This window comes from Danio rerio, chromosome 25 (assembly GCF_049306965.1).
Source record: "Danio rerio strain Tuebingen ecotype United States chromosome 25, GRCz12tu, whole genome shotgun sequence".
NCBI lineage: Eukaryota > Metazoa > Chordata > Actinopteri > Cypriniformes > Danionidae > Danio > Danio rerio.
The window spans coordinates 8807501-8820115 of NC_133200.1; the positions used below are offsets into that span (position 1 = coordinate 8807501).

General features: G+C 35.5%; 1 protein-coding gene across 1 annotated transcript in view; it reads right to left on the bottom strand.

The window, feature by feature from the left end:
- The window catches only part of sergef (secretion regulating guanine nucleotide exchange factor), a 55563-nt gene that overhangs the window by 17473 nt on the left and 25475 nt on the right, over nt 1-12615 (bottom strand). Inside the window, exon 11 of the mRNA XM_688940.9 lies at nt 11039-11227. Coding sequence (XP_694032.5) covers nt 11043-11227 — 185 coding nt within the window. The 3' untranslated portion in view covers nt 11039-11042. The remainder of the gene's footprint in view (nt 1-11038; nt 11228-12615) is intronic.

Below are 12615 nucleotides of genomic sequence, written 5' to 3' on the forward strand. Positions count from 1 at the left end.
GTCATTTTTTAAGTCTCGTTATTTTTTCGAGTCATCCGTCGATTTCGTGACAGCACCATATTAAGCTGAATCAATGCAGACAGAACGACAAAGATTTGTTCACTTTTCGAGTCTTTGGGTTTTTGAGTCATCCGTTCATCATGCGACAACACCATATAACCTTAACGTATGAGACCTGAGCCGTAACTGATGTCTCGAGTCATTAAACGGTTTTCGGGTGAAAGAGTAAATGACGTGAAAGACTAAATGAAATCAAAGTGATAGTTTATCTCCTTTGTATGGATGGAAACTGAACAAAAATCTATTACTACATTGAGTACTACAGAAAAGAACAATCATGACAGAAATTCAATAATAGTTATTATTATTGTACAATTAATCTAAGGCAATTTCCAATTGCATTTTGGCAGTAAATCCGGCTCTGTAATCATCTTTAAATCCCCAGGAGCTGCTTCCAGATGGACCCGCGTTTACAACACAGAGCCAAAGTTCACTGACAAGCTTCACAAAAGATCCTGGATGATTTAATCAGTGCAATCTTAAAATCAAAGAGAATCATTCTGTGATTTAACAGCTGTTTGTGTGGCTTCTTAGTGAACTATGGCTCTGTGTTGATGTTAATCTAAAAGCATGTGAAATATCACAGTTGATAACATGCCTTTGCTCCAAACTCACCTTATAATTTTAGCTGAGTGTTTGAAATGAAGCGTTCTGTGAGATGATTCTGTAGTGGTGAGTATATTATTGACATTGAGTCAGCATAAGCAGTTAAAATCCTCTGCTGTGCTAGATTTCCCGTATTTCCCCGTATTAACTGTTTTCCGCATAAGAGCGCCCTTTGGCCTTTGGAGGAAATTTACTACTGATGACAGAGTCGTGTTTCCCTAACAGGATGTGCTTAAATTTCACAGCTATTTGCTGATTTGCAATCTCGATTTTATTTCAGTGAATTATGCAACACTGCGTTCACGCTGTGTTCACACTAGACGCAGGAGAAGCGTCAAGTTCGAGTGATTTACATGTTAAGTCAATGCAAAGCTGCGATTAGACATCCTGCGGCATGATACGCGCGGATGAGGTGGCTTGAATGACGTGATTTGTGCGACTAAAGCAGCGCAAGTTGAGTGTTTTATGCAATTGACTCGCTTCACCCATGTATCGCATGTTTTGGGTGAATCACTTGAGTTGGAAAATCTGAACTTCAGCGGGTATTTGGGGCGCGTTAACCAATCAGCTGCTTGCTCTTGTGGGGGCGTGATTATGACGTAGTGCGTGTTGTTGGTGTCCTGGGGGAAAATCCTCCTGCCGACACCAACAACAGTTCATCAAACTGGGCTGGGCTCAGTCAGAAGCACTGCTAAAAACTTCCATCATCCAGGTAAAGTTTTTGGAGAAGTTTATGAGCTCACAGAGCTGGGTACACCTCTGAAAGGATCAAGTGGACTCAGACACGGCTCCAAATGAATCAACGCTGTTTTTCAGTCTTCTTAAAGCACATAAACACAGCTACTCTCTCAATTACATCCCTGTTAGCCATTTAGCAACAAAGTTAGAGCCACCTGGCAGACAGAAGCCCTGCCCATGACTCAAATCCGGGTCTGTTGTGAAGTGAATTTGACGCGCAAATGAAGCAAGTAAACTAAAAATGTTCACGTGTCTATTTACGCGACAATAGCACGATTTATTCGCTCGTATGTGTCTGGTGTGAACACAGCATAATAGTAATTCTGCACCTAGAGCTGGGACAATTAATGATGTTATATACAATTGTGATAAAATTTATGTTGATTACAATGATAAACTCTGGACTTTTTTACTCTATATTACTTTAAGGGCCAATCACACAGCAAAAATGTGCAACAATGGCAATCTAGAAGTCTGTCGATATTAGAGATGCACCAAATGCGACCTAAAATAGGTTATGCTATTTAATGGACCCTCTAATTTTTGTGGCTTCAGTCATTGTTGGGGTTCTCTTTTCCATCTGGAAGCTTTAACAACTAATATCGAAATATATATTGTTATTGTTCAATATGCAAAAGAATTACTCACGATTGCATTTTTGCCATATCGCCCAGCCCTATCTGATCTAAAAAGCGAATTTGAAAATATATACTAATTTCTGTATCCAATCCTGTTGTAAATCACGTGTAAAACACTAATCAAAAGCTTAAAGAGATAAACGAATCAAGTTTTTTTTCAATCTCATAAGTCCTTCCTATGAAGAACGAATCGCTCAAACTTGACAGTAGACTCAAGAAATGAACTAATCTTCTCCACCGCCAGTGCAATGTGCCTATACACTAATGAACAAATCATTCACTTAGAGAACTCCTCGTTCCTGAGTCACATAAAGATGTGTTCAAAATGAGCGAATAGTTTAAGAATGACCCATCACTAGTGATTAGCTTTTTGAAGCGTAAGCATTTTTAGCTTAAGGAGTCCAACGTGTCACGCCTGATTGGAACGCGGTTGGATTTGAAGGCACGTTAGCGCATATATGGGACCAAACTCACAATTTCTGATGGAATGACAACATCATCATTGAGTTGGGTGAGAAAAAATGTTCAATAAATGCTTTTTGAAAGAAACTTTAAGGCGGTTTTCACGACAAACAACATCACAAGAGACAATCCTGCGCAATACAGCAACACAACAACACAACAACTCTTTATAGAGAACATACAGGGTTTACACAGGATGGAATAAAGGAAAGGAACCGATACTGTGTCTTAAGTTTGTTTCGACGTTTGTTTATCATCGTTGTGAAAATGTGAAGTAAACCCAATTTTTTGGGGCCAGACTAGCGCACTGCCAGTTGTATCACAGGAATGTCAACGTTGGGTCGTTTCCTTATAATATGCTGGACTGTTTAAAGACCCGACCACATCAGAGCACAAACTATAGAAACCAATACATTTAAGAGGTTTACAGTCTTTTACAAATGCGTTTTTGGATATTCAACTTCCTGACTGCAAAAGGCTCACGTTTGTGCTGTTTTGTGAGACGTTCCTTGTGTTTTTCAGCACATTGCAGTGCGTAGTATGGATAGTTATTTAAAAGCAGGTGGTGTTTTCATTGATGGTTTGAGTTGACATGTTGTTAAGGCTATTTGTGTCTTTTTCTGAAGAGAGAATTTTAAAAAAGCAATGAAAACTACAAATGATAATGATAATAAAAAGCACTAAAACACTGATTTTGTGTGTTTTTCATTCTTTTAAAGGCCGTACAGATATGGACTTAGTAGTATAGAAACTATAACATGATGTATCAACACATGAACACAACCAAAATAAATACACTTTCTATTTCTCTTATAAACTACCTGACAAAAGTCTTGTCGCCTATCCAAGTTTTAGGAATAACAAATAATAAGTTGACTTCAAGTTGATCATTTGGTATCAGAAGTGGCTAATGTGAAAGGCAAAGGCCTCTAGATTACGCTTATTTTACCAAAATAAAATATGATCATGCCTTGATTTTTAATTATTTAATTAGGACAGTAAAGTCTGACTTTGCTTAGATAAAAGTCTCGTCACTTAACAGAAATAATGTCCAGTATAGAATATAAAGTCATGCTGCAGTGGATAAAGAATGAATATTGTGTCTGACTCCCATGAGCTTAGACGTCTGCATCCATCCATCTCTGCAATGACTCAAATCACTTATTATAGTCATCTGGAATGGCTAAGAAAGCATTCTTGCAGGACCACCGGAGTTCATCAAGATTCTTTGGATTCATCTTCAATGCCTCCTCCTTCATCTTACCCCAGACATGCTCAATAATGTTCATGTCTGGTGATTGGGCTGGCCAATCCTAGAGCACCTTGACCTTCTTTGCTTTCAGGAACTTTGATGTGGAGGCTGAAGTATGAGAAGCAGCGCTATCCTGCTGAAGAATTTGCCCTCACCTGTGGTTTTAATGTAATGGGCAGCACAAATGTCTTGATATCTCAGGCTGTAATGTTGCCATCTATTCTGCAGATCTCTCGCACGCCCCCATACTGAATATAACCCAAACCATGATTTTTCCTTCACCAGACTTGACTGATTTCTATGAGAATCTTAGGTCCATGCGGGTTTCAATAGATCTTCTGCAGTATTTGTGATGACTGGGATGCAGTTTACCAGATGATTCACCTGAAAAATCTGCCACTTTTCCAAATGATCAATTAGAAGTTATTATTTGTTACTTTTACAACTGGGATAAACGACAAGACTTTTTTCAGGTAGTGTACATGGATGGATTTATAATTTGTAGTATTGAGTTTTGTCCACTAAGTATTCAAAAACTTTGCATAAAATGACAAAAAGAAACCGTTTTAGACATTTTATATACATTTTAAAAAACAACATCAGTGTTATTGCATAAAATTAATTATAAAATAAGCTGGAAAAACACAATTATTGAGTTTTTTTTTGGGACAACTTTACAGTGTTATGTTCAATCCACTTAAATTTGTAAAAACTAGAAAGTACTTAATTCTTTCCAAATCGACTGTGTGGAGCCCTGCATTTTTTATAGTGTTCGAAAGAGTTACAAAATGAATATTTGGAGAAATAAATGCTCTAAATCTTTTTTATTTACAATTATCTTAATTATTTCCCATAGCTGTATAAAGCTGAAGTCAAAATGATCAGCCCTCCTGTGAAGTTTTTATTCTTTTTCAAGTATTTCCCAGCTTTTTTATTTATTTATTTATTTATTTTTTGAATTTACACTGTATTTCCTATTATATTTGTCTTTTGGATAAAGTATTATTATTATTTCTTTTAGACTGGCTAGAAAAGCATTTTTTTTTTTGTTTAAATAATTTATTATTAGAAATTTAGCAGAAATTGTAAATACACTTTTTTAAAATACAAACAAAACTTACATTTTATCAATTAGACATTTAAAAAACAACAACCAACAGTGATAAAAATAATAATTAAACAAAAATTAAACATACTTTCCCCCAACCAACCCCCCACCAGTGCTATCCAATAGTAAAAATAGCTACTTAAGGCATAGTAAACATATTAATCACAAGTTTGCAGAAAGGAAATAAAAGGGGACCAAATTATTTCAAATAATTAAATCTTATCTATTAGGGTATAGCCTATTCTTTTTCCAGATGTAATGTACTAATTTAAGAGTTGGAACTTCTTTAAAAGCAGTTTTTAAACTTAATATTATTAACCCCCTTAAGAATTATTATTTTTTTTATTGGCTACAAAACAAACCACTGTTATCCAAATGACTTGCCAAATCAACTTAAATTTCCTACTTAACATTAAGCCTTTAAATCACACTTTAAGCTGAAAGCTAGTATCTTATTTAATAACTTGTAAGATATCACATAGCAAAGACAAAGAAATTAGTTTAATCACTTTAAAAGCATAAAAATTAAACCTCTCTGTTAAACGGAACAAGTGAAATATTTGAAAAATTTAACAGGAGGGCTAATAATTTTTCCCTTAAGTGTATGTAATTAGTCAGTCGAAAACTCTGTGCCTTCCAGCAGGTCATTTCACTGCAGTAAATCTGTTTCAGTTACTGGTTTTACAGTGAAGGTAATTTAAGTGTTTCTCTATGTCCTCATGAGGTAAAAGGTCAGAGAAAACGATCCTTGACTACCAATCATAGCAAATGATTGGCCATTTCGGCACTGATGTGTACAAGAGCCATCTGGAGAATGAGCATCTGATTCAGTTGGACTCTCCTCAGTCAATACAGTGTTTCAGAACGGCTGTAAAACCACAGATAAATCACGTTTTAAGATTCGGGGTTTTGGGCTTTCCGAACTTTTTTTTTTTCCTTCTAATGTTACAAAAAAAATCCAAAATACACTTTTAAAATTTCCTTTTATCACACTTGATCAATTTTTAAATGCAAGAAATATTTTTAAAAGCACACACCTCCACTTTAGCAGCTCTTACAAACCCCAAACTACACTGCTTTACTCAGGTCTATAACTTTGAAATTTGTTTTTACTGAGGGAGATGTTCAAGTAGAAAAAAAGAAATAAGAATTTTTAAACCTGTAAATATCCAATGTTCAGGTTTGTTATGTTATGTTTAATGAAATCATGGACAGTGTTGGGGGTAGTGTATTATAAGTAACACACGTTACGTAATAATATTACTTTTCCAAAGTAACGAGTAAAGAAAGCATTACTTTTAAAAATAAGTCATATTATTTGAGTTGCATTTTAAAAAATGTAAAGCAAGTTACTTTTTACCTTGCTTAAGTGGATTTTACAAAGGATATTATGGATTAAAAAGGACTTTAGTCAGGTTAAATCACACACTCAATAGCCGCATTTCCACTATCAGGCCAGTGCGAGCCAGGGCTTGTATCGGGCCAGGCCGGGCCAATCGCCCGGGAGGTTGAGCAGTGAGGCTGAAATCATGTCGTGTTTCCACTGTGGGGCTAGTAGCTCGCAGCGCGTCACGCAAACCCCGCCCCCAGAACATCCCCCGAATCGAACGTCACTCAAACCGCCCACTTCAGCGAGAATCATGCAGATAAAGCACACCATCACATAATCACGAAACTATTAAAATTAGGACAACCAAAACAAACAAATGACACGTTACTGTACAGCAGTACAACGCATGTCTATACGCACATGCCTGTGTGTTTTCATTCATCATATTCATTTACTCGCCGACCGACTGGCATCAAAATCCAGTGGTCTTGCCACCAATGGAGGGACCCGGAGCGCAGGGAGCGCACACATCCATAATATAACACCACATATATAAAATTCTCCGTTAATAACTCGATATAAAATGTTTTTTATAACATCCTCTAGACAGAATCTGTCCAACATTCATCCCAAATGCTCTGGAGAGAACTGAAACATGATTTTTTTCCCCCTATAGGCTTTATGACACTTAATAGGTGATTCCCTTTATTTAAAGATGTTGCTTATTATATCTTAAGTAAAGTGTTCAGTGTTTCAGCACATAAGAGCAGCACGTAATAAAATATAGCCTATATTTCGTTGCGTTCAGCAGCTATGCACTAATAAAGCTCTTTATGTATTTAAAATTCCTTTTTTTTATTTTACCACGTTATATAAAAACATACACACTTGTTTGAGGACACAGAACACATTTTGAACTTCCAGTTTTCCCCGTCAAAAAAGTGCTGCGCAGCTGCAGACAGAAAAAAAGGTCGCCTAGTTTCTGCTTTCACTCACCCCGAAAATGCTCTGTTTGCATGATTTGATTAATTTCATCGTATCCAAATACTTTATAAATAATATTTAAAACATTTTCCGGTGTTTATTTATTTAAATTTTTTTAGAAAATGTCTAAAATCTTTTTTTCATAGAGGCTTTTGAAAAATGAAAGTTTAATATAAATTTGAAACAGTTTGATTAAGTACCTAATTGTTATAGCTATAGCTTTTGTTAGTTTTATATTGGTTTATTTATTTAATGTGATTTTATTATAGGCCTATCTAATATTTGTAATTCTTTAAATTATTTCAATATAGGGCTATTTTATCTAGATATGACACTATTGTTTTGAGCCTACAAAAGTGGACATGAAATTTGTAAAGTTTAATGTCCTACTGTTGTATTCATATAGTGTATTATCTCCAAAATAAATTAAAACAATAAAAATAAAAGAAAAACGCCGCTCGCGGCATCAACAGAGCTGTGAATGGAGCGCTCTTTTTTTCGGTCTCACACACATACACAGGCATCTAAACGCGCAAAAACACACTTACAGTATTAAACTTGACAAAACCTCTTGAAAACCTTTACTGTCTGCTGTGTCTTTAATATGGTGTAAAGATTATTATGCGTTATTGAAACATCAAAGATGCAGCAAAGAAAGATCATTTTATGCTGCAGCCTTACATTTAAAAGAGAAACTTAAGGGCGATCATATGCAAAAAAGACCCCAGCCTATAATTTGTTCCAGATGTTTTCTTTCCCTTATTTATTTATTTGTTTGGCGCATGTACTCGAGTGCGATCGGAAAACTGTGCCGCCTCTCCTTTCACTCCGCCCCGAAGCCCCGGCTGGCCCTCCTTGGCCCAAGGTATTCGGCGGGCCGAAAAAGGCTGGCCGTTGGCCCCGAGAAAGCCCCGCTTTGGCCCGATTAGGCCCCGGAAGTGACAGTGGAAACGCCACTGGCCTTGGCTAGCCCTGGCTCGCTCGCTTTAGGCGCGATAGTGGAAACGCGGCGAATGAGAGACATGCACTCATCATCATCATCATCATCATCATCAGCTCTGCTTTTTCACAGCAGATTAGTCAGTGTACTGTTCTAGTAACTGAGTAACTCAGGATATGGGTTTATTTCGAGTCAGAGGAGGTATACGGTATGTTAATACTTACTTAAGATGCAAACCGTTTCATGAAAACTCAATGAAAAGAACTTCAATTCAATGAACTGGTCGACCGGTTCACTAAGAAGATCCGGTTAAAACAAATGATTCATTCGTGAATCGCCCGTCATCATTCAGAAACAGAAACTATGGCAGGGCGGACACTTATATTTTTGCGATGGATTATTCTTATTTTGAACTTATTGAAAAAAAGAAGTGGATTATGGTTAGATGTACATTATGCGTAAGTAAAACTCTTAACAACTGCGAGAAACACAACATTAAAAAAACAAAAACAAAACTGGATGCGAAGCACTACACTCACACCCCACCTCCAGCTATGATTGACATCAGTTCCAGCAGGTCATTTAACTGCAGTAAATCTGTTTCAGTTACTGGTTTTACAGTGAAGGTAATTTAAGTGTTTCTCTATGTCCTCATGAGGTAAAAGGTCAGAGAAAACGATCCTTGACTACCAATCATAGCAAATGATTGGCCATTTCGGCACTGATGTGTACAAGAGCCATCTGGAGAATGAGCATCTGATTCAGTCGGACTCTATTCAGTCAATACAGTGTTTCAGAACGGCTGTAAAACCACAGATAAATCACGTTTTAAGATTCGGGGTTTTGGGCTTTCCGAACTTTTTTTTTTCCGTCTAATGTTACAAAAAAAATCCAAAATACACTTTTAAAATTTCCTTTTATCACACTTGATCAATTTTTAAATGCAAGAAATATTTTTAAAAGCACACACCTCCACTTTAGCAGCTCTTACAAACCCCAAACTACACTGCTTTACTCAGGTCTATAACTTTGAAATTTGTTTTTACTGAGGGAGATGTTCAAGTAGAAAAAAAGAAATAAGAATTTTTAAACCTGTAAATATCCAATGTTCAGGTTTGTTATGTTATGTTTAATGAAATCATGGACAGTGTTGGGGGTAGTGTATTATAAGTAACACACGTTACGTAATAATATTACTTTTCCAAAGTAACGAGTAAAGAAAGCATTACTTTTAAAAATAAGTCATATTATTTGAGTTGCATTTTAAAAAATGTAAAGCAAGTTACTTTTTACCTTGCTTAAGTGGATTTTACAAAGGATATTATGGATTAAAAAGGACTTTAGTCAGGTTAAATCACACACTCAATGAGAGACATGCACTCATCATCATCATCATCATCATCAGCTCTGCTTTTTCACAGCAGATTAGTCAGTGTACTGTTCTAGTAACTGAGTAACTCAGGATATGGGTTTATTTCGAGTCAGAGGAGGTATACGGTATGTTAATACTTACTTAAGATGCAAACCGTTTCATGAAAAATCAATGAAAAGAACTTCAATTCAATGAACTGGTCGACCGGTTCACTAAGAAGATCCGGTTAAAACAAATGATTCATTCATGAATCGCCCGTCATCATTCAGAAACAGAAACTATGGCAGGCCGGACACTTATATTTTTGCGATGGATTATTCTTATTTTGAACTTATTGAAAAAAAGAAGTGTATTATGGTTAGATGTACATTATGTGTAAGTAAAACTCTTAACAACTGCAAGAAACACAACATTAAAAAACAAAAACAAAACTGGATGCGAAGCACTACACTCACACCCCACCTCCAGCTATGATTGACATCAGTTCACGTTTTCCAGGTAAAACAGTTAATTCAACTAAAATAAAAAAAATGGTTATTTCTTTAATTGTTAAGGAGATACAGCCACTGTCTAATGTTACTGTAGAAGTGACTACAATTTGTAATACAGTAAAAAATGTTCTCTTTTGCAAAACCATTTACACATTTGTTAAGGCCACATGAAGCTATTTATTCAGTGTATAAAACTCAAAGATTTATTTTGATTTGGGGCCTTTTTATCGTCTTACTGTTTATTTTGTTATTAAACATTTAAAAAAAATTAAATCGGTTTTTGCCTTAATACAAATTATTTCATTTTAGTACTCTTAGGCTTTATTGCAATCTTTATCTCAATGGACAGTGAATTTACTTACCTAACAACACAAAACACTCAAAAGTAGCAAACACATGACTTCACATGCCTTCATTAATCTGTATATACAGCATGTATAGCTCTGGGATCAGAAAACTCCCAAAATATAATTTTATTCTACATTTCTTAAAGGAAAATAAGGGTGTCGGTTATATAGGTGGTTGTTAAATGCAGAGCTTCTCAATAAAAAGAGTAAAAAAAAAACACCTGCAAGTTCTGAAAGAGATCAAACCTCAGCCAGAGAGGGAAAGATAACGCAAAGTAACGTAACGCATTACTTTCAAAGGTAACTTTCCCCAACACTGATCATGAATTATTTGCATATATAAACAAGGCATTTTAATACTTGTCATTTATTCAATCAACTGTGAAAAATATTGTGATAAACATTCATTTTTTTGTTAATTTAATTCATTTTTATACCCTATTCACCTGTGTCTTGTCTTAACATACTAAAGTGTACATTTAGCCAACTAAAATAATTAAATAAATAATCTAATTTAAGACATGAATGTAGTCAGCCTAAACAAAATTATTTTTAGCAATATGTTGCATATTTTAAACCTTTTTAATGTGTGTGTGATTTTTGATCTAAATCTTGTCCTTTAAAGTTTTAAATGTGCCGTTGTGAATAATTCATTAAACGGTTGTGTAAGCTGACAGTGTCTGTGACAGTCAGAGAGGTGAAAGTTTAACCTGCTCATCTTGCTGAGTCTTCACTGCTCTTCAAACTGCACAGTGCCATTGAATGCCCTGCTCCACAGCCAATCAGAAGAGCCACAGCATCGGCGAGAGCAGGGATTGGCTGAGGTTGTGTGATGTCCTGAAGGGAACCGTCGCCACACATTCCATGTTCATTCCAGCCCCAGGAGAAGACCCGACCCCCTGAAGAGAGACAGACAGAGACAGATGTAACCCATGACCATGGAAAGATGGATATTTATGGATCTTTATTTTATATACTATGCATTTATTCATTCCTTTTCCTTCGGCTTAGTCCCTTTATTTATAAGGGGTCGCCACAGCGGAATGAACCGCCAACTTTTTTCAGCATATGTTTTACACAGCGGATACCCTTTCAGCCCCAACCCAGTACTAGGAAACAGCTATACACCCTCATTGACACACATATACTACGGCCAATTTAGTTTATTCAATTCACCTATAGCTCATATCTTTGGGCTGTGAGGGAAACCCACACCAACATGGGGAGAACATGCAAACTCCACACAGAAATGCCAACTGACCCAACCAAGACTCGAACCAGCAACCTATTTGCTGTGAGGTAACAGTGCTAACCGCAGAGCCACCGTGTCACCCATTTCATTTACTAATTAATCAAAAAAGTATAATATAATATAATAAAATATAATATATTTTTTATTTATTTTTAATTATCAAAAAATAAAATAAATATTAAAAGAAAAAATTACAGATTTTATAAAAACAATTTTTTTTACAACCAAAACGAATATAATGCGATAGATTAATTACCAATTTTTTAAATGTATTTAAAAAGGGTCAATTGGAGTCTCCAAGTGGCCCGTGTTGAGAAGTGCCTAGACATTCACCTGGATAAATATGAACTAAACACTAATTTTCAAAGCTACTGTTCTCAGTAAAAAAAATTGGCTTGGTAAGGCTTCATGCTTTGATCCAGCTGTCTTTTTAAACTAATACCTCTAAATTAAAGTCATCTGCAGGCAGGGGCGTAGCAAATGGGGGGATACGTCCCCCTCACTTTTAGAGACAGACCATTTAAAAAACAGGTGATTAGTAATTGAATGAATATGAATGTAAACTTTTGGACCCCCCTCCCCCCACACACCCCTGTCTGTAAGCATTAGTTAAGATAAAAATTTTAGTTTTTAAAAAATTTAAAATTTTAAGTTTAATTACTCAACAGCAATAACTTTTACAGTAATTCTGGCTATAAAGGAATAAAACTCAATGTACTATATCACCTTTCAAATAAGACCAAAACCATGCATATACTAAAATAGGGTTAAAAAATAGCATGCAATTTACTTTGGTTATGCATTTTTTAAATTAATTTAATCTGTAGACTAATATAGAAAGTTCTATTTTTATCCCCCCCCCCAAAAAAAAATGAAAAGAATGAAAAAATATGCAATTTGGTGTATGTTTAACAAAATAATGGATTATTTGCATAATTAAACATAACATTTTAGAAAGCTTGTATTCGTTGTCATGTAATTAATCAATCGGGGAAATATTGTGATAACCATTCATTTATTTGTTTATGCTTTAAT